The following is a 26,765-nucleotide window of genomic DNA, read 5'->3' as shown; positions in this document are numbered from 1 at the left end:
CGGCTACCTCTTTACCTTGGGCATGGCTCCCATTTCTTGGTCCAGCCGTAAGCAAGAGACGACGGCGGCTTCCATGGCCGAGACTGAGTACTGGGCTCTCTTCGATGGCACCACCGAGGCCATCTATCTGAGGAGTTTACTGGTGGCACTTCATTTTTCATGTGACTCTCCCACAGTTGTCTACTGCGACAACCAGAGTGCCATTGCCCTTGCGAGCAATCCGATCATCACACCACGGACACGGCATGTGAGAGTCCACTTTCATTTTTCCAGAGAGCAGGTTGAGCTAGGCACTATTCGCCTAGAGTTTATGCCTTCATCAGATAATTTTGCAGTTATCTTGACCAAAGCGGTCAATCGGCCGGTTCTTCAGTACCTGCTACCCAGGATCGGCTTGGGTACACCCTCCCCTACTTCTTCAGCTTGACGGAGAGAGGGTGCTTCCCTCTTGCTTTCCCTTTCAGTTTGAGAGGGGTGGCTTCTACTCTTGATCATGATAGTGATGATGCTTACAGTTTTTAGACATTACATTCACTTATTCTTTTGTATTGTATTATGGGCATTTGTCACTTCATCCGCACTGTCAGGATGACTTCATTGTAAAAGGGCACTTGGGTAAGTGAACACTTCCCTTGCGAGGCGCCAAGGGCACTGTCCCAATGGCACCGTTGCATAGTATATTGCATGAGTACGACGTCTTGTGCCTAAGGATAATAAAAGTGAGTGTATGTGCCAATCATGTGTTGAATATGTGAGAGACAAAAAAAAACCGGTGGGCTTAGCAAGACAAGCAAAGTAAGCAAGCAAGCAAGGGTAGGGAAACTGCCTTTAGGAGAACTGCCATGTGTTATACTACGAATATGGTGGATCCTAGAGTCGACCACTCCAAAAGACCGAAAAGGGATCAATACGCACAGATGCATATTGACATGAACTGAATGTCAATGCATAGGGTAATGCAAAGGGAGATGCAAGATCAGTGCGAGGGATTGACTTGCTAGTTTTGTGAATAATTTGGGTTGAAAACTCTCTTTATCTTTTCCTATCTGTCACTTAATCGGCCGCTGCCCCTATATTACTTATGTATTTTTAAAACACTTAAAAAAAAAGAAACAAAACAAACAAGTCCATTGTTAATTCCATCCGCCTTTGTAGGCCCTGGTAGGTCCTTGGGCAGCCGATGAGCACCCTCGGTTCGACGCCGTGACCTCTCTAGGGTGATTACTTGGGCTCCCTTGGTAAGATATCGATCGCCTTTGTAGTCTTGGTAGGCCATTGGGCAGCCAACGTGCACCTTTTGTCCAATGCCTTGGCTGCTTTGGGGTGGGACGTCTTGGGGTAAATCAAAATTTAGGCTGGCTTACTTTTCTCGCCCTATTTTGGGCCTGAGAGGGGGTGTTGTGCTAAGAAATGCACTTAGCCACTTAAACAACCCTAAAATATGCTTATTTTAGGCTTATTTTAGCCAGAATCCTAAAACGGGGAGCGGATCGAGAAAGTTAAGTGGGAGAGGATCTAGAACCCTAATTTTCTATAAATTGGTAGCTAGCCCTTCACTCTTTTACAATCTCGTTTTTGCAGGTTTCAAGTGTTACCAGCTTGCTGCCCACACCCCGGTCACCGAGGACATCTCAGCCCTTGCTGTCCATCAGTGTTCCCTACAGTTTGGCGCCTGTTTCTAGCCCTCCACATGTTGATTGCTGTTGTTTTTGCTTGGCGATTGATTGCTGTTCATCTGCACTGCTGTCGTACAACCTGCCATGCCAGCAAACTGCTGCGTTTGTAGGCTCCAGCTGCCGCTCTAACAGTTTTCTCTCCTGTGTGCGTTTTTAGTCTTTCTCTCTCCTGCAAGCTGTCATGCCTACGTTTTTAGTCTTTCTCTCTCCTGTAGGCTCCGTTTTTAGTCTTTCTCTCTCCTTACTGCTGTCTGCATCAGATCTAGCTTCTCACTGCTGTGTTTGTTGGTGTTCGACATCTAGAGGCTGCCTTGTTACGATTCGGGATCTGTTCGGAGTACGACACACTCTCCAGCTCATTATCCTTGTCCTAATCCTAGAGATATAGGAGTTCGAGGTTCAGTATTCAATCACTGCATAGTGTGTTTGCTGCATGAGCATCGTATTATTAGTAGTCATATCATTTCATTTATTTACTGTGTTCATTGTCTTTGAGTTACTCTAACCCTAACCCTAACTGTGTTCTTTTTATTAGTTTGTACTTTGTCGTACGGTTTTTGTTTATGTTTCTGTGTTAGGGTATTTTTCTTTAGTGGACGTGCACGTAGACTACTTAGTGATCTACCAAGACTACAAAGGCGATGGTTATCTTACCAAGGGAGCCCAAATAATCACCCTAGAGAGGGTTGCATCGCTCCAAAGGTGCTTGTTGGTTGCCTAGGGGTCTACCAAGGCTTGCAAATGTGGATAGAATCAACAATGGACTTTTGGATATTTTTTTGATTTTTGATTTTTTTTTTTGTTTTTTTAAAAGGACTGTTGGTGCAATTTGATCAAAAGATTTAGCATTAAGTGATGGTTGCAAAATAGTTTTCGTTCCATTGAGTCAGTGTGCCTCGAAGTACGGGAAAATAAGGATGGATGGTTCTATGACTTTTATACAAGCAACACAATTTCACACACTACTAGGATAACTGCCTAGGGAGGCTTTAGTGTGTATACGTGTGTGCCAATCATATGAAGAATATGTAGAGAGAAAGGCCAGATGGGTAAGTAAGCAGGATAAATAAAGTGAGCATACAAGCATAGGAAAAAATAGTGCCTTCAGAGACTGCCGTGTGCAATGCCATGATTATGGTGGATCCAAAGTTGACCATTCCAAGGATGACCGAAAAGCGATAAATGTGCACAGATGCAAGTGTACATGAATAGAATGCCAATGCATGGGGTAATGGAAAGGGAAATGTAAATATTTATGCTCACGGAGAATGCGATGTAGCGGTGCCACTTGGATAGTGTCCTTACAAGAGAATTGTTCACTTGCCCAATCACTCTTTTACAATTATGTCATCCTAACAATGAGGATGAAGGTGGAAATGTTCAGAATATACAATACATAATAAATAAATGTCTAAAAATAAAAAGCTATGGCAATGTGCCTTATGAGGAGAAAAGAATCAGCTAAGTCTAGGTATGTACAAAGCTGAAACACATATATCTATCCAACTTCCATCATCTGTCGGCAATGAGCAAATTGCTCTGTTGGAAGACCCTTCGTGAGAAGGTCTGCAAGATTATCATCTGCATGCATTTTGCTCAATGCTCTTGTTGTCAAGTACATCTCTAATGAAATGGTACTTCACCTATATGTGCTTCGTCTTTGCATGAAAGACGGGATTTCGTGCTAGCATGATAGCACTCTGGCTATCACAATGGAGAACAAGTAACTCTGTAATGCCAAGCTCTCCTACCAGACGTGAAAGCCATAAAGCCTCCTTGTATGCCTCAGTGGCAGCCACATACTCTGCCTCTGTAGTGGACAATGCAACACACTTTTGTAGCCTGGAGATCCAAGAGACTGCTCCTCCTGTGAAGGTAAATACATACCCAGAAGTGAACTTTCTGCAATCCGTATGACCAGCATAGTTTGCATCCATAAAGCCAACAATAGATGCCTTCTATTTTCCAAAGCAGATACACAACTCCTTTGTGCCTTTGAGGTATCTCATAATATCTTTTACTGCTTCACAATTCTTTTTACCAGGGTTAGCCATGTATCTGCTAATCACTCCCACTGCAAAGGCATTGTTAGGACGTGTAGCAACCATAGCATACATCGAATTGCCAATAGCTGAAGCATATGGTATCTTGGCCATTTTAGCCGTCTCATCATCAAATGTAGGGGTGTCCCTTGCATTGAGTTTCACATACGGAGGCAATGGAACCCCAATTGTTTTCCCCCCTCCATATTGGAACGCTGCAAAACCTTGGAGATATACTCCTGCTGAGATAGATAGAGTAATCCTTTTGACCTATCTTTGAGTATTCGCATTCCAAGAATGTAATTCGCATCACCAAGATCCTTCATGTCAAAGATGCCATGAAGACTTTGCTTCAGCGAGTCCAAGGCATGAGTATCCTTGTCAGCAATCAGCATGTCATCAGCATACAAAACCAAGATAATCAGACTGCCATCTGCTGTCTTCTTGGTGTACAAGTAGTGATCCACTTGACTTCTATGGAAACCTTGAGACTGCATAAATGTATCAAACTTATGATACCATTCTCTTGGTGCTTGTTTCAGTCCATAGAAACTCCTTTTGAGTTTACATACCATCTTCTCTTTCCCTTTTTCCACAAACCCTTCAGGCTGCTGCATATGTATGTCTTCATGCAGATCACCATGTAAGAATGCAGTCTTTACATCCATATGTATGAGCTCCATATCTTCAGCTGTAACCAAGCCCAAAATGGTTCTCAATGTAGTCATCTTGACTTCAGGAGAGAAGATCTCATCAAAGTCAATTCCGCGTTTCTGCTTGTATCCCTTCACAACCAATCTTGCTTTATACTTTGGTAAGAAACCAAAAGTAACCTTCATCTTGTAAACCCATTTGCATGGAAGTGTTTTTTGCCCTTTAGGCAACTGCATTAAGTCCCAAGTGCAATTTTTTTCAAGAGATTCCATTTGTGACAACATGGCTTTATACCATTTCTTGCTGTCCTGGCTGTTCATTGCTTCCTTGAAGCAAGACGGTTCACCACAGTCTGTCAACATGACATAATCAGCCACATTGTTTGCACCAGGAATGAATCTATCAGGTTGTTTAGTAGCCCTAGACGATCTCCTGACCCAATGATCATTGTGCTGGTTATTGAGCATTTTCAGCTTGCTGTCTTGGCATTTCAGCCTGCAAATCAGCATTAATAGCTTGCTGTCTTGGCTGTTTCTGCACATGTAGTAGCTCATTATCATGGGCAATAGCTGGTTGATCATTTCCAGCATTACTTTCTGCAATTACAGGTTCATTTACAGCAAGTATTTGCTGCTGTACAACGGGTACATTTTGCTATCCAAAAGGTATTTCTTCTTGGAATACAACCCTATGGACCTCAGTCTTTTCGGATGTTTATGCATGCGATCTTTCCGGAAGATAACATCATTGCTGCGTACTATCCTTTTCTTGGGATTCCATAATCTATACCCCATTTCACCCTTGTTACCATATCCTAGGAAAATGCATTTACAGGGTTTTGGCTCAAGTTTGCTACGTTTTTCTTTATGAATGTGCACAAAGGCTTTATAGCCAAACACTTTCAAGTGTGCATACGAAGGTGGCTTGCTCGACCACGCTTCTTGGGGAACTTCCTTCCCCCCCCCCCCCCCCCCCCCCCTCCCCCCAAAAAAAAAAGACCTGTTTGGTGACCGATTAATCAAGTGTACGGCTGTCATAACAGCCTTTGCCCAAAAACCATGGGGTAATGCAGCATGAGACAACATCGTACGGACCTTATCCTATATGGTCCGATTCATATGCTCTGCAATTCCATTTTGGGGTGAATTATGAGGGGCAGTGAGCTCCCTCTTTATCCCTTTGTTGTCACAAATGGCCTAAAAGGCCTTGGACACATATTCCCTACCATTGTCAGAGCGAAGACACTTAAGCGTCTTATCAGTCTGATTTTCAGCCAATGCCAAGTCTTCAAATACATTACACACTAGAGGCAGATTTCAGCATAAGAGCAGTTTTGAAAACCGAGCACACAGTAAGTCCGTAGCAAGAATGTGGAGTGCCATCATTGTGGCAAAAAGAGGCACTACAAACGGGATTGTTTCTTTCAGCTGAAGAAAGAGAAGGGTAAAAACAAAAACAATGAAGCCAACAAGGCTGAAAACAAGGACAGCCAGTATGCCAAAAAGAGCAATGTGAAAATAGAAGAGGTTAATGTAGTTACTCATGATAATGACAGTGATGGTGATGTACTTCTAGCTTATTCTTTGGATGCACATGCATTGATTGCAGATTCTGAGGATGACATTCAGTCTTGGATACTTGATTCAGGTGCGTCCTTTCATGTCACACCACATCATGAGTGGTTCTCTGACTACAATGGTGCAATACGTGGTGTTGTCTACTTGGGGGATAACTATGTATGTAAAATTACATGTGTTGGCAGTGTGAATCTGGAATTTTAGCATGGCTACATGTTTGTTTTGCATAATGTGAGGCATGTACCTTAGCTCAAAAAGAGCTTGATTAGCACAGGGGAACTAGATGATGAAGGCTATCACACCACCTTTGGGGATAGCAAATGGAAAATATGTAAGGGCTCCCGCATTGTTGCCAAGGGGTCCAAAAGTGATACTCCGTATCCTTTGCATGTATCTAGTATGCGTGACCATGTTGCCGCCATAACTGAGTAGCCAAGCGTTTCTTTGTGGCATAGCCGGTTGGGACACATCAGTCAATTTAGAATGAAAGTCCTCTCTCGTTTGGGTTATTTATTGTATTTGAGATATGCTGATTTTGAATAATGTGATCATTGCATCTATGGTAAACATGCTCAAATGTCACACAAAAAATCTTTTTCTCTAAAGTCTTCACCCTTAGAGTTAGTACATTCAAATGTATGTCAAATGCCAGGGTTTTTTTAGGGGGGAAGAAGTATTTTATTACCTTTGTTGATGATGCCATATGCAAAGTTTGGGTTTATCCAATCCATCGCAAAGATGAGGCCTTGGATAAATTTAAAAAATTCCGGCACTTGCTGAAAATCAAACCAGCAAGACATTAAAATGCCTTCGCTTTGACAATGGTGGGGAATATGCATCCAAAGCCTTTCAAGACTTTTGTGACAGTAAAGGGATTAAGAGGGAGCTTACTGCTCCTCATAATCCACCCCAAAATGGTGTTGCAGAGCGCATAAATCGGACCATTCAAGACAAGGTCCGTACAATGCTCTCATATGCTCTGCTTTAACCCATGGTTTTTGGGTAGAGGCGGTTATGACAACTTTACACTTGATTAATCAGTCACCAAACAGGTCTTTGGGGGGGGGGGGGGGGGGGAGGGGAGGTCTCCAAGAACTGTGGTTGGGCAAGCCACCTTCGTATGCACACTTGAAAGTGTTTGGCTGCGAGGCATTTGTGCACATACGCAAGGAAGAATGCAATAAACTTGAGCCAAAGTCCGGTAAATGTATTTTCCTAGGATATGGTGATGAAGGTGAAATGGGGTATAGATTATGGGATCCCGAAAAAAGAAAAGTAATACACAGCAATGATGCCATCTTCCGGGAAGATCGCATGCACAAACAGCTCGAAAGAACAGAGGAAGTGAGAAGGGTTGTATTCTGAAAGGATGTACCAATTGGACAACAAAGAATGCCCATTAGACAGCAGCAAATACTCGCTGAAAATGTCCCTGAAAATGCGGGGAATGATGCTGTAAATGATTAGCAAGATCTTGCCCATGATATCCTATAAATTCAGCAAGAACATGTGCACCTGGAACAACCTGAACTAGTTATACAGCAAGCTGTACCTGCAGAAGAACAAGTGCACCTGGAACAACCTGAACCAATTATACACCAAGCTGTACCTGCAGAAGAACAAGCTGTTAATGCAGATTCACAAGCTGAACAGCAAGCAAATATTGACCATTGGGTCCGTAGGTTAACCAAAGTGCAAAAACAGCCAAGTAGATTTGTTCCTGGAGTAAACTATGTGGCTAATTATGTCATGTTAACAGATTGTGGTGAACTGTCATGCTTCCAAGAAGCAATGGATAGACAAGATAGTAAGAAATGGCAAAAAGTAATGCAATCAAAGATGGAATCTCTCATAAAGAATAACACTTGGGTTTTGGTACTTTTTCCAAAAGGACAAAAAGTGCTACCTTGCAAATGGGTTTAGAAATGAAAGTCACTTTTGGTTCTTTGCCCAAGTACAAGGCACGCTTGGTTGCTAAAGGATATAAGCAAGAACATGGAATTGATTTTGATGAAATCTTTTCTCCTGTAGTCAAAATGACTACTTTGCGAACCATCTTGGGCTTAGTTGCATCTGAGGACATGGAACTCATATAGATGGATATAAAAATCGCCTTCTTACATAGTGATCTGCATGAGGAAATGTATATGCAACAACTTGACAGTTTTGTTGCAAAGGGAAAAGAGCACGTGGTATGTAAACTCAACAAAAGTCTCTATGGGCTGAAGCAAGTACCACGCAAATGGTATCACAAATTTGCATCATTCTCAAGTTGATCACTGCTTATATACCAAGAAGGCAGTAGATGATAGCCTTATTCTCTTGGTATTGTATATGGATGACATGCTAATTGCAGGCAAGGATGTTCATGCCTTGGACTCCTTGAAGCAAAGTCTATACAATAGCTTTGATATGAAAGATCTCGGTGAGGCAAATCACATTCTTGGCATACATATACTCAGAGACAAATCAAAGGGTCTTCTTTATTTGTCACAGTAGGAGTATATTACCAAAGTTCTGCAACGTTTCAATATGGAAGGGGGAAAGCTATCAGTGTACCATTGTCTCCGTATGCGAAACTCAGTGATGGGAAGGTTGAAATGGCCAAGATATCCTATGCTTCAGCTGTTGGTAGCTTGATGTATGCTATGGTTGCTACACGTCCTGACATTGCATTTGCGGTGGGAGTGGTTAGTAGATACATGGCATATCCTGGAAAAAAGCATTGGGAAGCAGTGAAGGGTATTATGAGATACCTTAAGGGTACAAAGGATTTGTGTATTTGCTTTGGTAAGCAGAAGTCATCTGTTGTTGGTTTCACGGATGCAGACTATGCTGGCTATCCTGACTGTAAGAAATCTACTTCAGGATATGTATTTATGTTCACAGGAGAAGCAATCTCTTGGATATCTAGGCTGCAAAAGTGTGTTGCACTGTCTACTACGGAGGCAGAATATGTGGCTACCACAGAGGCATGCAAAGAGGCTTTATGGCTCTCACGTTTGGTGAGAGAGGTTGGGATTACAGAGGTTTCTATCTTGCACTATGACAGTCAGAGTGCTATCATGCTAGCAGGAAATCCTATCTTTGATGCAAAGAAAAAGCACATATAGGTGAAGTATCACTTCATCAGGGATGTACTTGACAGCAAAGGCATTGAGCTTGTCAAGGTACATATAGATGATAATCTTGCAAACCTTCTCATGAAAGGTCTCTCAGCCGAGCGGTTTGCTCATTGCCGCCAGATGATGGGGGTTGGATAGTATATGTGTCTTTCAGCTTTGTACATACATAGACTTAGTTGATTCTTTCCTCTACCTTTAGGCATGTTGCCTTTAGGTGGGAGGTTGTCGGGAATAAAGGGTCACTGTGCCTTTTATTATGTTCGGGTGTGAACGCACCCTTACACTTTGTACTTTATATATATTCAAAACCTAAAATATGGTACACAAGTCATTGTACCGAACATCAAGTGTTGAGCTCAGTCTCTTACTCTCTACTGCTCTCAACTCCTCTCATATGCACTCTCAGCTCAGACTCGTTGTCTATAGTTTTCCTGCTCGAGGGTGTTTGCAGCAACTCTTGGGTTTCTTGCCCTTTATTTGGGGAATTTAGGATGATGTGTCTTGGGTTTCCACAATATAGGCATAGATGATTCTCTTTTTGTCTTTGCTTTTTTTTGTGGGGTCAAGGGTTGGGATTTGGTATTATCTATTTGCATTGGTTTAGGTTTGGTTTCTTCTTTGATTGGGATTGGGTTCCATTATCAAGGCCTTAATTCTTCCTACTTTTCTTGCTTTCTCTTGAACAATCAATTATCACATTGGATGGCTTGGATGATATAATCGTTGAGTGTTTTTGCCTCAGGCATAGTAAGCATGAGGTCCTTAATGTAATCTCGAAGACCCCATCTAAATTGGCTGATAAAATACTCCTTATGCCAAGTGAGGTCACAGATTAATTGCCCGAATTCAGATGTATAAGTAGTGGTAGGGTGGTTACCTTGTCATAGCTTCCGAAGTTTTGTTTCTGCTACTTAACTAGTATTTGCATTTTCAAATGTGAATGTGAGCTCGCTAAGAAATGTCTCATAGTTATGAAGTACTGGCATATTCTTTTTCAAGATTGGGGTGAACCATGATAAAGCTTGAGCATAAAGCAAAGTTCCAATGAATCCCACCTTGGAAGCGTCATCTGGATACCTATTCAATTGCATGCGGATATAGAGTTTTACTAGTTGTAGGAATCTCTTGAACTTTGAACGGTTACTTTTGAATTTCTCTAGCATGTTGATCTTGGGTGCATCTCTTGCATAGGGTGTTCTATTTGAAGTTGCGCTTATCGTTCATTCAAGTCTTGAATTTGTTGTTGGAGGTTTTGAAGGGAGGCCACGATTCTTTCAAGGGTCGCCTCCATGGTGCTTAGTAGGGCTAGAAAGTAGTCTTGCCAAATTGTTATGGGAGCACTAGATTGTGCTCAAGAGACTAGACTAGATGCAAGATTTATTACAAGAATTCTGATTACTAGATAATCCCACGTAGGGGCATAAGGTACAATGATGACTAAATAAGATACGGAAAATCCCACAACTCAGGATCGTAGGTATGGATACAAGATATGAGAATTACAAGATCTCCCTTGATGGGGATAAGCAAGATATAAGAGAGTACTAGACAAGATCTTGTACTATGAGATTACAAGGTGATGAGACAATAGGAGTATACTGAAAGACAAGACAAGACTAGATACCATGACTAGACAAGAACTAGAACTAGAACTTGAAGTTACTTACTTAGAGGTCTCGACTCCTCTATAGCAAGCCCCTGCTTTTATATGTTTTGAAGGGCGGCTAAAGATCTTCTAGAATATTCCATGATGACATCATCCATGATGTAGGTGATAACATGGCATATCTTCTAGAAGGTTTTATGATGACATGGCAAAGGTAGATTCGTATGGTTGGCTTGAGGATGTCCTGTTAAGGGTGCATTTGTATGGAGTATGGATTCATATGGCATGAGCAAGAATTAATATGTACACTTGATCATGGCATGTCCGTGACATGGATGATGAGGGCTATGATGAGCATGGGTAGTCCGAAGCAGGTAAAGTGTAAATACTTAACCATAAAATTTAAAGTTTGTTGTTTTAAACTTTGAACTTTGAAGTTTATACTTTCAATTTACTTTAGCATTTACAATCTTATGTGCATTATGTAGGTGAATGTTGATACATTCAAGTTGACAGGCGACACCTTTCTGAATGTACATTAGGAGGTGGATGAGGAGGAGAAAATGATTTTTGTAGAGCTCTATAGAGAGCTTATAATAGCAGATACTCGTGACACTTGTAGTCAGTGTGCTCGTGGGCGAGGAGTTGGAGTAGGTGGTAGTAGGGGAATGGTTATTCTACGCTCTCCAACGTCGCGAAAGGGTGGTTCGAGTGGCTTGCAAACATATATAAGGCGGGGCTTGAGTAGCTCACATCCCATGCCTCATGATGACATCCCCTCCTTGCCTACATAGCTACCACCTAGGGAGCCATTATTTGATGATGATGGTAATGTCATCATGAAGGATGAGTATGAGCGTGTCTCATTATCCGATGCGGAGGAGTTATCGCCAAACTCTCTTGATGAGCACTTAGACAGTTCTAATGACGATAGTGATGCCTCATCATAGATTCATAGATTCATAGGTCTCTCTCTTTTTTGTATCTACTATCATTGTATCCACATGCATGACGTCACTCTGATGCATCATCCATGGACCATCATCTATGTATGTACTAGACTGTAGTTTTATAGTATGTTTTGTGCTATCCATTTGACTACGATAGCCACGGTCCACCCTCATGTATTCATCTTATTTTATAATGAAGTGGCTATTTTTACTTTAAACATGCATTCTATTATTTAATGATTTATGGTTTTTAAAAAAAATCATGTCAATTTTTTTCGTACTAATATCGTATCGTACCTTATAAAATTATAAGGTCCAATTTAGTATTGTATTTTATCGTACCTTACCGTAACGTACCTTTCGTACTTGACAACTATAGGTGGCTTATTAGGCGGGCTACTTCCAAAGATAAGATTTATGCCACGATCTTTAAGTATTTCAAGCGGTAGTTGCTCCGTAAGTGGTTGAGAGAAGCAATCATTATACATTTTCAGAAATGACATGGGATCCTTCTCTAACTTAGATATACTCTCAGCATTCTTACTATCATCCTTATCCTTAGTAAAAACCAATTACATGGAAATATGATTTTTCATTACTTTAGAAATAGCAACTACAGATACAATAAGAACATATTTTCCTTTTAACTTTACATCAAGTATAAGAGTCTATCCCTTATATTGAATAGTGATTTCTTTTGCACATGAATCAATCACCACATGTATACGGTGGCACCATGGTAACATATCACAACTCTCAAGTGGAGCAATGAAAAACTCATCACTGTCCACATACCCTTGTATATGCAACCAAAGCTTTCCGATGGGCGATGTGATAGATTGTGCGTGGCCTTTACATGCCACTTCAACTTTTCGCATGAGTCCCATCTCATCCTCTTTGATGCCTAGACGGGCTGCTATGTCTAGAGAGATGAAGTTGGTTTATACACCATTATCAAAGAATATCAATGCATGACGATTTCTTATTTTGTTCCATGCTCTATACAACTCAATAGTATTATCATGGGGTTGATCACTACAATATCGAGCACCAATCCAATTGCGTTTTGGGCTTCTTTCCCTTAGGATCTTGATTTTTTGATTTTTCACCTTACTGCCTATTGGGACAATTTTTTGCAATGCGACTCTCTTGCTCACAAATGAAGCATTTATTTATGGTCATCAATTCCCTATGTTGTGCCAATGTTTTCGTGTTTTTTCTTTGCTGTTTTGGCCTATTTTTAGGTTGGTTTTTGGATCTTGCTCCTTTCTTACCTTCAATAACTTTTTATTTAACTTCTCCCCACTCTCTAGGAAGCCCGAGTCCTTCCACGTAGTAAAGCATTGGTTGTAGCAGCAGTCTCTATGAGCTGAGACATGTTGGTTATGGTGGGTTTTATGCAAAAATCCTTAATTCCTTTAGGTAGTCCATAAATATATTTTTCCACTTACTTATGAAGGGGTATGAGGTGATAAGAAGTGACCGGCAGTAACACATTCAAAAACTTCTTATTATATTGCTCCAAATTCTTGCATTCCTTGGATCTAGCTTGTTCCAAGCTATCATGATGTGCATGCCAAAGGTACTTGTCAATCAATTCAATGCAAACATTTGCTTAAATTGTACCCATGTTGAGAGTGCTCTACCTTGCATCAAAAGTGTGAACCACAATTGCAATGCATTTCTCTTTAGGAAAGTGATTACCTTTCGAATCTTAGAGGATTCCGTGAAGTTAAAACTTTTAGCCTATCTTGTGTACCATTGAAGGACTCAAATTCATTGCTTTTTCACCCTCATCATAGTCTTTTGCTACACCTTTGGGTGTCAAGTTGCCATATAGTGGTTGTTGTTGCAAAAAGGATGCATTTGTTGTATTTACATCATGATCAAGCACAAATGAAGCATTTGTATGACCAACATTTATTCCTTGAGCCCCATAAACATTGTAGATGTATTACCAAATATGCCACTTACACCATGCATTGGTTGCTACATACCATAGGGATTTGTGCCATACATTTCCATTTCCATATGCAGTCTCTATCTGATCGTTGCATAAAAAATCGTGCTACCACTAAAGTATCATGGTTGCCCCACCATAGCATGCATGCCCAACTATCCAAAATTTATTGGATTGGCAATTCCATGATGGCTTAGCATTTGCATTTCTTTCCCCATAGGTATCAATTGTTTTGCTTCATTGACCTCCTTAGGAGCTTGAAGTGAAGACTTTGGCATTACCTTCGGTGCACCTTGCTATCTTGAAAGTGTAGAAGATGACTTTTTCTTCTTGGCCTTGTTGTCCTTCTTCAGAGCATTAAAAAATTAGGTGAATTGAGGATCCTTTGCCAATTCAACAAAGAGATTTGTTGTTGTCCTCATCCAATTCTTGAATTGGTCATCAAATTCCTCTTCACTTTATTGGTCATTAGTCTCATTATACCTTGAAGGCCTTGTATCTTGCCCAACAACAATATTTTCAGCTTGTTGTCGATAGTTTAAGCCTTGTCCAAGATTAGGCATTGCATTTCCTTCTTCCCCATGTGAATATCCATATTGAGAGGCATCATCACTAGATTGCATCTCAATATACGAAGACATCTTGCTGTAATTTCTTAGTTGAGCACAAAAATCAGCATTAGCACAAAGCTTTGGCTTGCAATCAGGTGCCTCGGATCCACAAAATGAAGGGATTGAGTAGTGTCTCAGCAACAGAACCATGAAACCAACCTTCCTTCTTGGATACGGTGATAATTCCTAATCAAGTACTTAATTACAACAATCAACAAATAAAGATAAATTGAAATGCACACTTTACCTTCATAATCTTGGACAATGGACATCTTGTTGGTCCCAAAACCGGTGCCCATTTGGTATTTCTTTAACTTCAATTGCTAATGGATTGATTACAAGCTGAGATTCCACAATCTCCTTGATTGATTCAAAAGCCCGCTCCAACAATCATCAAACTAATTGTGATTGTGCCTCCTTGATTTCATCCACTAGGACTTGCCCTAATTGAACCTCAAGTAGCTAAATGCTGCCCAAATTCAAAATGGATATTTAAAATAATGAGGGTAATTCCTATCATGTTGTTGGATACATGTTGGCATAGGGGAGTACAAGCCATCCCAACCTATGGAGATAGAGAGAGGGAGAGAGGAACGATGCACACATCAATATTCTTTTGGCATAATTTCTGCCATTGTAGTTGGTCTATAAAAGTCTTTCACTCCTATACAAGGGTTCATTTTCATGTCCCAGTGCTCTAGCTCTCTCAAGTCATTCTATAGGCTCTTTAACTAGTTCAAACTCTCTCTTCTTCTCAACCTTCCTTTCTTGGTACTTAGCCAACTTCACAGGTTTCTCAAAGGTATGTGGATCCTTCAGCTCCACTTGACAATACTACAAATTTTAGGTGTTGATTTCAGTGTATGATGCTTTCTTTTGATGGCACGAGTCTCAAGGTGACTGTTAAACGCTAATTATTGCTGTAAATTAGGATCTACAGCAGAAATCCTCCTGCTGTCCAACAAATCTGGTTGTGTTTAGCTCCAAATGGCTGAGATAAGTTTAGATTTTCTAAGAATGGGCTGGAGTAGGTGAGAATATGCCAAAGAGAGAAAATTCAAAGATTCTTCATGGGGAAATGGCTGAAATTGCGTGTTGTTTGCTTTGATCAGCGTAGATTGCTGTTGCCTATCGTCAGGGAAGTGCCCAACTACTATCGCCTGCATTAAATGTTGCTGCTTGCATTAGAAGACATCATAAATGTTGTTGCCTGCATCATCAAGGTCTCTTGCAGCTGCTAGCAGCCTCCTGAACGTGTCCACTGCAGCAAATTCTAATCAGCAACCTCTTCTCTCTCTCTCACAAGCTGGAAACTCCCTGGATGGCTGAAACTAGGCCCAGAAAACGTTTTCTCAGTTTGCATGGGTGTTTTTGCCAAGTGGAAGCCTTCTAAGTGGACATAGGCAATGTCTTGAATTATTTGTTGAGATTCCATTTTCCCATGCTATCCAGGTCCTCTGCATATGCTTCAACCTTTTTCCTAACACTAGATTTTCTACTAGTTAGTCTTCTATAGATAGGGGATTATGGCCAGTCACTGCTTGTCATACGTGGACTCCTTCATTGATCATCAGCCCATATCGCTAGTAGATAGTGTGCAATGTATCTGGCATGATGTTATCAAAGGACATTGGGAGTGATTATAGGGATCTTCTGAGACAGCAGTAGCTAACGACAGGCTTTTAAGGACACCTAGTCACTTGGTCCTTTCCTCACAAAGGGCCATGATCAGATAAAACTGCACTTCTTGATGGCCATTTGGCTTTCCTCCCTCTCCCAGATCAATGAAAATCTTTCCCCATAAGGTGGCCAGCCAAAGTGCAGTTCTTCTGTTTTTCATTTAATTATCCTCCTCTACCCTTAGTCTTTGTAGTTAGCCTTCATATTGACCAATTGAAGAATAAACTCATTGAAATGGAAGATTACACTATATGGGGTTCCAATAGCAGCGAGGTAAGAAACATTTTTTTCCATCCAAATTGAGATAAACGTTTGAAATTTTGAAAAGATTGAACTTGATTTAAATTGCCTGTAATTGCCAACTTGGGGATGCTTTTTACTATTCAGAGGTCAAATAATTGAAAATCCTGGACCAAGTTACACATTATTACTATTCATGTGAAATTCTCGACGGTAAAGTAACATGAAAATTGTTGAATAGGGATAAGGAGCTTTGTTTGCTGATCTCCCTATGGATTTGGGACACTATCTTTATAAGTGGTTGAAGGCTCCATAACTATCTGTTCTTTCTTTTGTCGCATGAAATTTTGTTAACAGGATTTCGGCGAGGACACATACAGGTGTGTATATTCCTATTAAGCATACAGGTTGAAATTTTTGCTCCACATTTACTTTAACTTTTAATGTATGTTGTGTGCTATCTGAGATACTAATGCAACCCAATGCTGATTGTCTCAGAACCTTGGCAGCTGCAGATAATGCAGTCATGCTGGTAGATGCAGGAAAAGGACTAGAGCCACAGACAAGGAAGCTTTTTGAGGTTTGATGGAGATTAAGGCCAAAAAAAAAGAGTATGGAATGTTGAGAAGTGTCTTTGAGGTCCTATTGTTTATGATGACACTGCCTGCAGGTTTGTCGAATGCGCAGTCTTCCAGTATTCACATTTATAAACAAGATGGATCGGCCGGCCCTGGAGCCATTGGAATTATTGGACGAAATTGAAAGAGAGTTTGAGCTTTCCACTTATGCAGTGAACTGGCCAATTGGTTCTGGTGACAGGTTGGTTTCTCCAGAGATCCATTGAGGTGCTGATGTTGTGAAGCGGATCACATGGTGAACCTAACATCTGAAAAGTTAAAAACATACGACCTCATAAAACATAAAAGGAATTGCGCAAGTTAACAGTTTAAAAAAGAATAGAGAGAAAACCCACACCTCCTCTTGACGAAAGTCATGGTTTGCCATCCTCCATTATGGGAATATGAAGTTACATGAATACATATACATCCATACCTCATGCCTACATGCAAAGGGGATATGGATACAGATTAAAGACTCAGCACACAAAAAGCCCTGCAGCTACTGTAGTAACCTTTAGGAGACCTCATACAAAAAGCCCTGCAGCTACTGTAGTAACCTTTAGGAGCCCTGCAGCTACTGTAGTAACTATATGTATTCATGTAACTTAATGTTCCCATAATAGAGGATGACAAACCATGGCTTTCATCAAGAGGTGTTGGCCTTTTTGCGTCTTTTCTTTCTATTCTTTCTTAAACTGTTAACTTATGTAATATCTTTTATGTTTAATGAGGTTGCATGTTTTTAATTCTTAGATGGCAAGAGCCGAAGATGTTCATATGGAAGTGTTTTTTTTTTGTTTTTTGGAGGCCCAAAATTTGTGTTTTCTGGAACATTGGATATATCTGTGGATAGTCATGTGGAGGGAATACTCGTTTAATTCAGCAGGTCAATGTAGGTTTATGGGACTATACTTTAGGCCAACAAAAGAGATCCATCTGTTTGAGAGAGATAAAAGACATGGAAGCAAGGAGGTTTCAGTGCGGATTGTTCCCTGGGGAGACCCAAGGCTGCAAGATATCATTCCAAGAGATCTTTTTGAGCAGCTGGAGGTTAGTATTTGAAGTTCACTGGCACCTCTTCTTTAAATATATGGTCACCTTAGCAATTATTTACAAGCTTCAAGTAATGGAGTATTGGACACATGATCAAATGTTAAAACTTGTGCCAGGAGGAGATTGAACTGCTTGAAGAAGTGGCTTCACCATTGGATCTTGCTAAAATTCATTCTGGAGAGTTGTCTCCAGTGTTTTTTGGCAGTGCTATGAATAATTTTGGGGTAAGCCATAGTACATGCCTATGAACCGATGCATTGTAATCAATAATCACTTGTGGAAAATGGTCTTTGAAGTGCTGCTTAATACTTGCATCTATGTACAGGAGAGAATTTCCAATATTACACTAATATGTCCATCTTCCACATCAAAACTCCACATTTGCCTGGTTTATTGCCTCTACAGACCTCCTTGGCTGTTTGTTTCTGTGCCCTAGCAATAAGCACATCCTCCTCTGTCTTCCTTTGCACTGTCTCTTCTACTATTTTCGTGCTCTCTTATTCTATTTTCTTGATTCTCTGTTGTTTGGCCACTTTAGGTCATTATGATGATCACAAGAGTCGAGAGACTATGATAGTGTTGGCAAACTGCATTTGACATGTTTCGAGGGCTATTTTGAGTTTCTGCTTAGCTATAGGGAATGCACCTTGGTAAGGATCTGTGAACATCTGTGTTTCTTCATAAACGTATTAAACGGGCAATCAACATGCCTCAATGTAATTTTTTTTTCCCCATAGAAAAGAAACTTCTATTAATAACCCCTTGGAGGAAATCCTCTGAGGTAATGTATAAAGTGCAAAGAACCCTATAAAGAGTAGTCAAGTAGATCATAGAAATGCAATGGCTTCATGCGCCCTGTTTGATAGGCAGTATAGCAAGTTTTTTTGGTTGTTTGGGGTTGGAAACAATTAGTTATAAGAGCTGTTCAAATTGCAGGTGAGGCTATTTCTTGAGAGTTTTATGAAGTATGCTCAACAACCTGGACCCCATATTGCAGATACAACTGTCATCCAACCTGACTATCCTGAGTTTACTGGTTTTGTTTTCAAGGTACAAATTTTGTTGATATTGTCTTTTCCGAGAAAAGAAATTTATATTAAATCTACCTCAGCAATGAACTGAAGTAAGATTAAACGTTTCTCAATTAATTATGTGGAAGTTGTTGGTAAAAAGCTTCTCAACTTGCATGAAGTGATGTATTGCAGTTACAAGCAAATATGGATCCAAAACACAGGGATAAGGTTGCTTTTGTCCGTGTTTGCTCTGGTAAGACTATTATCTTCCCTTCACATTTGCTCTGACAGGATAAGTAGTTCTTTTGCTCTGTATAGTCTGGTCTCTCCTTTTTGTGTTGCTTTTGTCTGTGTTTGCTCTTTGGTAAGATATTATCTTCCATTTGCATTTGCTCACAAAGGATATGTAGTTGTTTTGTTTTGTATTGTCTGGTACAATCAGGTTCACGGAAATCTCTTTTTTGTGTTGTATCATTAACTTATCACAGAAGTGTTCAACTCTTGATTTTCTGTACATCTGCAACAGGCCAATTCACCAAGGGCATGAAAGTGCAGCTGGCAAGGACAGGGAAGTCATTGTCTCTAACACGACCTCAAAAGATGTTTGCTCAAGATCGGTCAACTGTAGAGACTGGTTTTGCAGGAGATGGTAAGGGAGAATCCGCTATGTGTATGCTAGTATGATTTTCTTCATGAAATATATACAATGCTACAGAGTTTATGGACATCTCAATTATGCCTTTAAGGCATTAAGCAAAGTTAAACTGTGTAAGCCTGAAGTTTAAAACTCTGTTGCTTTTTTTAAGAGCAGTTTGTCACACCCGCAGTATTCCGGCACAAAGCTAAAAAATCCAAGGAGCTAGTTTCTGGCAATGCACTCATGCATATAATGTACTCATCTGCACTTATTGCTGACATACTGCATTTGTGGTTGCAGTCATTGGATTGAATAACCCTAATGCATTTGCCATTGGTGATACAATTTACACTGGTCCTCGCCTGTCATTTCCTGGTATTCCATCCTTCTCACCAGAATTATTCAGTTACATGAAAAATCCCAATCCATCGAAGTATAAGCAGTTTCAAAAAGGACTTTCTGAACTTCTGGGTGAGGGAGCTGTTCAGGTGACTTTTATGAAACATTATATTGTTTAATTAGCTTGTTTATATCAAGAAGTTGAAGAACGAGCCTCTGCCCTGCAAATTCCTGACCAACATTTTCAAATGTTAACAGGTGCTTTACTCTATAGACACAGGAAGGACAGATCCAATTTTGGCAGCTGTTGGACAACTACAGTTTGAGGTGAATTGACCACTAAAACAGTTAAATCATTGAGAATGTTAAGGTTGATCATAACCAGACTGTGCATTAACCCATTGAACACCACTCTTCAGGTCCTACAGTACAGAATGATGAGTGAATATGGTGTGGAAGTGCAGCTTGAACCTTTAGGCTATAGTGTTGCCAGATGGGTGACAGGAGGTTGGCCAGTGGTTGAGAAGGCTGGGAAGCTGTACAACTGTGCAACAGTGAAGGATTGGGTAACAGATTTTGAGTAGCTACATGATTTGCTTTTTATACTGCCTTGCCGCTATTTTTTGAGGAAGTTTCTTGTTTAATGTAGTCAATAAACTATACCAAACTGTTTTTAATGCCAGCTTTGTAAAATAATACGGTTGCCTACCTGTGAGGTTACTTCCTGTGATGGACTGCAATAATGCACCATGTTTCTGTGATCTTTTTTTTGTGGCAAAGAAAGCATAGTCTGGTTAAATTTATGAGTCTGCAGCTTGCTGCATGCACATAGGGTCTTGATAGATAACAAGGTCCACTATATCATATAATTGGTGTCATCATTATAGTGTACTTTCCAGACCTCAGAGCCGAATTACTTACTGTCACCATCCATTGGTGCACTTTTTGGATGGAGATGTATAGATGACATTCCATAGAGCTTCCTTGGCTAATAGAAACAACCTGCTTCATTGGATATTATTTACTTCAGCATGAAGGTTCTAGATTGCCAGGCAACTGTTTTCTGTCCTGCTAGTAAGCACGTCGATCCTGATATGCAGGCCCCTAGTACAAAGTAGATTTCTTATCTATTGTATTCAGCACAAGAGGTTTGTAAGGTCCATGGTTGTCATGGTAGTTTGGAGAGCATATAGAGAATCTGATTCAACACATACATCTGATGTTTACGGGACCCCACTACTAGTTTGCATTTTCCAAAGTAAAGAGGAGGAGCTCTAATAATCTCTGTTTATATATTGCCTTTGTAAGGTGTACCTCATAAAACCGTATGAGGAAATACACTTTCCATAATGTTGCCACCTGGTAAGGATTTTAATCCACAGAACAACAATGTTAACTTTTGGTAGCTTCCCTGGAAAGAAAACCGATTGTTTTGTGCTCAAATTTTTTGAATGGCTCAACGGTAACAGGTAATTTGAGCTTGTATTTGATTGAAGGAACTGCTTTTCCCCATGTTTGATGACTTTGCTGAAACTTCTCATAGGCTTGTGCGGGTCCCGATACTAGCCCTAGAGTGTATCCACGAAATTCTCTTTGCACCAAGCTTTAATCTATTTCGGCACTTTGTTGATGGGACTTGTCTTTAGATATCACCAAAGATAGTGCATGCTCTCTTTGAAAGGTGGAGCTAGAGTGAGAGCACAAGTGGAAGCAAAAGCTATGGAGATTCAAGCAAGAGAGAGAGCAATATATTATGTGGGAACTCCAATAGTCACAAATGTGTGATCTGCCTTCCCTACAATAAAGAATAAAGTAACAGTGATGGGCGGTTGCCACCTATAGTGTACATGTGTGCGGACACTGTGTACAAAGTAAATGTAGGCAGCCAGGCACACGCGGTCTTTAACGCCCCAACAATCTCCCATGAATGTGTATAAGTGAGGAGAGAACAAGAGAAAAGTGACAAAGTACAATGTGTATATATAAATACAACAGGATGAGGAATAAATGTTGTCTCATGCTACGCCTACCATCATCCTAAGGAAGGCATAATGTTCATGTAGACCATCTTGTGGGTCATACGTTGGTGCTTTTTAATCCATGATTTGAGCTCCCTAGGCATTTAAAATGTCATTAAATGGAGTTGTTACCCCTAGTGTCCTAGGTACTAAGTGACACCAAGGTTACGGTTTATTTTAGGGTTTCCTGTGATGGTTAAGTTGTTGGGGTTTCTTTTTTAATTATAAAAGGACAATTTGTGCCTCATTAGTATAAGTGTGGCATTATGTGATCGCCTTGAGTGTTGTACTCTCTCACTCATTAATACAATGCTTCTCATTCGTGATTGAGTATTATTGTGCATCGATCAATTCTTTCATTCTCACTCACTTTCTATTAAATTAATCGCACAATGGCTCCATGCGTGGGCCAAGGGTATCAGAGCGAAGTTCCTTCATCGTGCTCACCATTGCTTGCGATTGTTTTCTTGTGGCCATTGCCAGTGAGTGCCACACCTTGGCTGGCTGCCACTTGAAGCCATTGCCATCACGCGCGCTTCAGTAAACCTCGATGAGTGGGGAATGATGGTCACTCGTCACCGTTTTGGGCATTGTCTCGCTATTCCGCCTCTTCTTTCGTCATCAACAAACAATTCTACCATTTGCAGCACCTTGCATCGTTGCGCTCCTGTATGCTGATACCCATACCCACCCGTGCTTCCTGGAATCGTTGTTTGCTGGTGCTGCAGCTTCCCAATAATGCCGCCTGGACTAGTTGTTAGCCTCATCCACATCGCCTTTCTTGGATCTGTCAACTGTCACGCTGACCTGGTTGCTTCACAGTCCTATCAGCCGCAGTCACTCTACAAACGTGTTTGCTGCCTTCGCCAACCTGACCTGCGAGTTACTACTTGTCAGCCCTCGTCAACCTGCCGCTTGCCAGCTGACATGCCTGGGAGGTTGCCGCAGTCACGTCACATCAAATCTTGCAGTTCACCACATCTTGTGCCTCTTCACCAGGTTAGATTCGCCACCTGTTCGTCTCTTCAGCGACTGCCCGTTGCTGCGCCATTGCTTTCCCCCCTGTTGATTGTCTAGTCGACTATCATGGCGACGTTACTAGCAGCTACTTTCGTTGCTTCAATTACCTGCCACCCCTGCACGTGTCGCTTTTTGTCCCTGACAGCGTCGACAGCAAAATCCATTTAAAAACATTTGATCTATTATATCGTATTCCATAATAGCCCCTTGTTTCTGCACAATCCCCTTTCTAAGCACAAATTGGGCCAAATTTGGGGGTTTCTACCAAACTCACCCAGTTGGGTCTAGCTAACAAAATTTGGGGATTCTCCATCAGTTTCACCAAATTATTCGTCAAATTAAAAAAATTAGCCGTCAGTTTTCATCAAATTTGGGGCTTTTTCAGAATTTGGCATTCTTCATCTACATTGAGGCTCAATTCATCAACAAGCGTGGTATTCGGCATTTTTTGGGAAAAATTTCACAAAAATTGTCAAATTTCTCTTCAACTTTTTGATAAAATTTGGGGCTTTTCGACATTTGAGCTCAATTTCACCCAAATTTCTTTGAAAAATTTGGGCCTTTTCTGAAATTCATCAAACTTCATCAATATCGAGGCTCAATTCAACTTGAGGTGTGGCATTCGACATTAATTGGGTAATAATTTTATCCAATTTCGTCTAATTCTCTTCAATCTTTGGGTCAAATTTGGGGCTTTCGTCCAATTCCACCTCCAAGACGCTCGAAATTTGGGGCTTTTGCCTCAATTCATTTTCTTTGGCCTTGACGTGTTCAAAGGTCATATTATTTGGCTGCTGCTGGCTCTGTTTTTTCCTCGACATTAAAGACAAAATTTATTATTTTGGCACATTTATTGGGCAAAATTTCAGTATATTTTGCTGCTGTTCTCATTATTGGAGTACTGTTAGGCAGTAATCTCTGATTTCAGCATATTGCTGATTGCTGCCTTGATCGGGTAATATTTTATTTTTGAAAATTATCATTTTTTGCATATTTTTCTCTCCTCAGCAGAAAAACAACTACAAAAAATATTTTTCATATTATTTGACTTTATTGAGGTGGACAACATCTCTTTTATATGTGATTTATTATTATTCAGGCATTTAATCTTTGTTGAAAATTATTATTTTATTGCTGATCATCACTCATGACTAGCCATAATAATGATTTGTTGGGCATGCTTGGTGTCAATGACAAGCCTGATGGCACCAGTTACCCAATGTGGGCTTACGTGATGCGACATGTTCTTATCGCAAAGAATCTATGGCATATTGTGAATAGCACTGAGCAAAGGCCAGCCTCTCCAACGCCAGCACCACCTCTAGTCTCCACATCACAAGATGGCTCTCATGATGCCGAATCATCGTCTTCTTCGACAATGCCTCCCACTCAAGATCAGATTTGGTGGGTGTGCTCCTCTAATAGGAAACGAGAGAAGGTTTAGGGGATATACTTTGGACCTTGAAACAACACTCCTTGTTAACGTGACTTGGGAGTTGGTAGTGAGTGCTATATCTGTTCTTTTTAATGAACATCTTGCCAAATGGGTTTAGAAGATGAGTTCTCTGTAAGTAAGGGGGGTTGCTCTTTTAAGGACTTCACTTTTGATCTTGAGAGTTCTTGCCACCCCTTGATTCCCTCTTTGAAGACATGCCTTGTTTTGATGGGACTTCCTCCTAGAGTGGAGGATTGTAATGCGCTTTGAGCTGTGGTTTGACTTCAGCTGCCTCTTGATAGTAAAAACGATCTGCTGCCTGCTCCAAAGTTTGTGTTTTGATGTCAGCTGGCCTAGTGGGATGGTGGGGAATCTGACCCACAAGGCTGACAGACTGATAATGTAAATGAGAGCTCCCAAGATCCGCATTTGACTTAGGCTGAGGCTCACGAGATGTACACAGTGCAAGACACTGAATAACATGTCTCCTAACAGATTCCCTGTCATTGTTAGGTTGAGCGACGTACGAAAAGGAAGATAAGACTAAGACATGGAGTTCAAAGTAGTGGAAACAAGTTGCAAATCCGCAATGTCTTCATCAATTTTCAAGAGTTGTTCTTGCAATTTCTGAATCTTGATGACATGATCCTATGTAAAGCCACCCTCATCCATGTACGATCCATCAAGCTATCTACACAAATGAGATTTTAGCATTATTACAGGTGTGGTATGTCTTTTCCAAAATACCCCAACTAGCTTTAGAAGTGCGGGAAGACCATGACATGTTTCCGTAGATTCTTGACAACCAAAATGTTTTATAGCATATGGCTCTAGAGAGGATAATTGGTGCCATCCAACCTGTCCTTTTGGACAAGCAAGTAGAAGCCATGATCTGTATCTTGTTGTGCCATTTGAAGAAAACAAAAAAGGAGGCCAAGCAATCTCAGGAATGATCACCTGTTGTGAACACCTTGCTCAAGCAACAAAAATCACCACAAAGCATATATTAGGCTTGAGGATACACCTCAAAACTGACAGAAAAGTCTCTTGCTGCTACATTGCAATTTTGTGATTTTTTGCTTAAAAATCAGCCAATGCATCAATAAACCCAACTGATATTCAAGTGTACCAGGTATATTTGCATGCAAGGCGAATGGGCATGCAAGGCGAATGGATTTGTCCAAAGGTTATGTCTTAATTGTTAAGGATGGGTTCATAATTGCAAGGTCACATGTGGGTTCAAGTCTTGCTGGATATATCACTTTATCGGACACCTGTGACATCTGTTCATGCGGTGTGTCTAAGTCCTTGCTCTTATCCTCCCGAACATGTGGTTGGGTGGTAAAATCCCGAAGGATGAGGATTCCAGTGTAGTGAATCTGCATCATTCGTTTGGAACAAACAATGGCATGTGGCTTTTGCCTTGTTCTCAGCTAGCATTTAGAGGGGAGGCACCCTCCCATGTGGGTGCTAAGTGATTGCCTCGTCTCGAACTTCAATTTAGATCTGCAATTTTACATCATGTTTTAAAATTCTTGTCCTAATGTTAGTCATGTTTTCGACTGACTACTGGCCACAGAAAAGCAAGATTATGCCATCAGTTTTGTAATTAGACCGTGTTTTGGCTCATATATCTCCAGCACTTCTGGACCTTGTTTAATGTGATAAATGTGCTTATGGTTGTAGCAAAATACAGTAGTATTAATGATAATCAAAGTGACCTGTCAAGTAGGATTATAATCTTTTACTGATGCAGCTTATATTTACTGACATGCACATTTGTTTCTTATGGACAGTGGGGCAGACCAGTTTTGCTATTTCGAAATGAATGGAGTGTAACACAGCTGCTGGTACGTTCTTAGGCTTATGATGCTGGAATTATGGTGAAGCTTTCAGATTTGGCTAACAATTCTTCCAGCATGCAATGATGTTGTTTGTAAAAGCCTTATTCAGGGTCTCGCTGTTTTTCACCCAAAGATCATTATTAGTTTCAAATAGGACTTACAAGTTACTTTGGGAGACTTCTACAGACTTGCATCTGCGGTTTTCAAATCAACAAAATGACATTGTGTCATTAGGCATTGTTCTCAGAACCTGGTATCAGGTTGCAAACTGTATTACTGTCCCAAGAAAAGCAGGGTGAATACAAGCATTCTAAAATATCTCATTGAGAAAGACCAAGGTGGATACAACCAACCAAATGAATCTTCAGAATATTGGGTATGCTCCCTGCTGTCGCGTAAGCTGCTGCTGATCCACCCGCCATCATTCCTGCTCTCCCCTCCCCCCCGCCTACTGCTCGTGGTCCCCCGTCTATTCCCCCGCTCTCCCCAGTACAGACTGCCTGCTGCCGCCCGCCCCCCCCCCCCGGTCCTCTACTCCGTCTCCTCCCCTGACTCTACTCCGCCTCTACTCTGTCTACCCCCACCGACTCCCCTCCCTAGGGAGCACTGCTCCCTGGCGTGGCGCCCCAACAACCCCCCCCCCCCCCCCCAACGTTGTCTCTGCA

At 40.9% G+C, this 26,765-nt stretch overlaps 1 protein-coding gene across 2 annotated transcripts in view; it reads left to right on the top strand.

Moving 5' to 3' along the window:
• The window catches only part of LOC148039458 (uncharacterized), a 72,096-nt gene that overhangs the window by 26,702 nt on the left and 18,629 nt on the right, over positions 1-26,765 (top strand). For both annotated transcript variants that reach the window (XM_087690965.1, XM_087690972.1), the window contains exons 4-15: positions 16,479-16,501; positions 16,620-16,701; positions 16,792-16,940; positions 17,638-17,791; positions 17,911-18,018; positions 18,731-18,844; positions 19,000-19,060; positions 19,334-19,456; positions 19,745-19,932; positions 20,042-20,110; positions 20,203-20,349; positions 26,053-26,106. In XM_087690965.1, coding sequence (XP_087547091.1) covers positions 16,479-16,501; positions 16,620-16,701; positions 16,792-16,940; positions 17,638-17,791; positions 17,911-18,018; positions 18,731-18,844; positions 19,000-19,060; positions 19,334-19,456; positions 19,745-19,932; positions 20,042-20,110; positions 20,203-20,349; positions 26,053-26,106 — 1,272 coding nt within the window. The remainder of the gene's footprint in view (positions 1-16,478; positions 16,502-16,619; positions 16,702-16,791; positions 16,941-17,637; positions 17,792-17,910; positions 18,019-18,730; positions 18,845-18,999; positions 19,061-19,333; positions 19,457-19,744; positions 19,933-20,041; positions 20,111-20,202; positions 20,350-26,052; positions 26,107-26,765) is intronic.

This window comes from Lygodium microphyllum, chromosome 2 (genome assembly GCF_053477565.2).
Source record: "Lygodium microphyllum isolate KBCC chromosome 2, Lygodium_microphyllum_v1.1.10, whole genome shotgun sequence".
In the NCBI taxonomy this organism is placed as follows: domain Eukaryota; kingdom Viridiplantae; phylum Streptophyta; class Polypodiopsida; order Schizaeales; family Lygodiaceae; genus Lygodium; species Lygodium microphyllum.
This window is presented reverse-complemented; position numbering and strand designations above follow the sequence as displayed.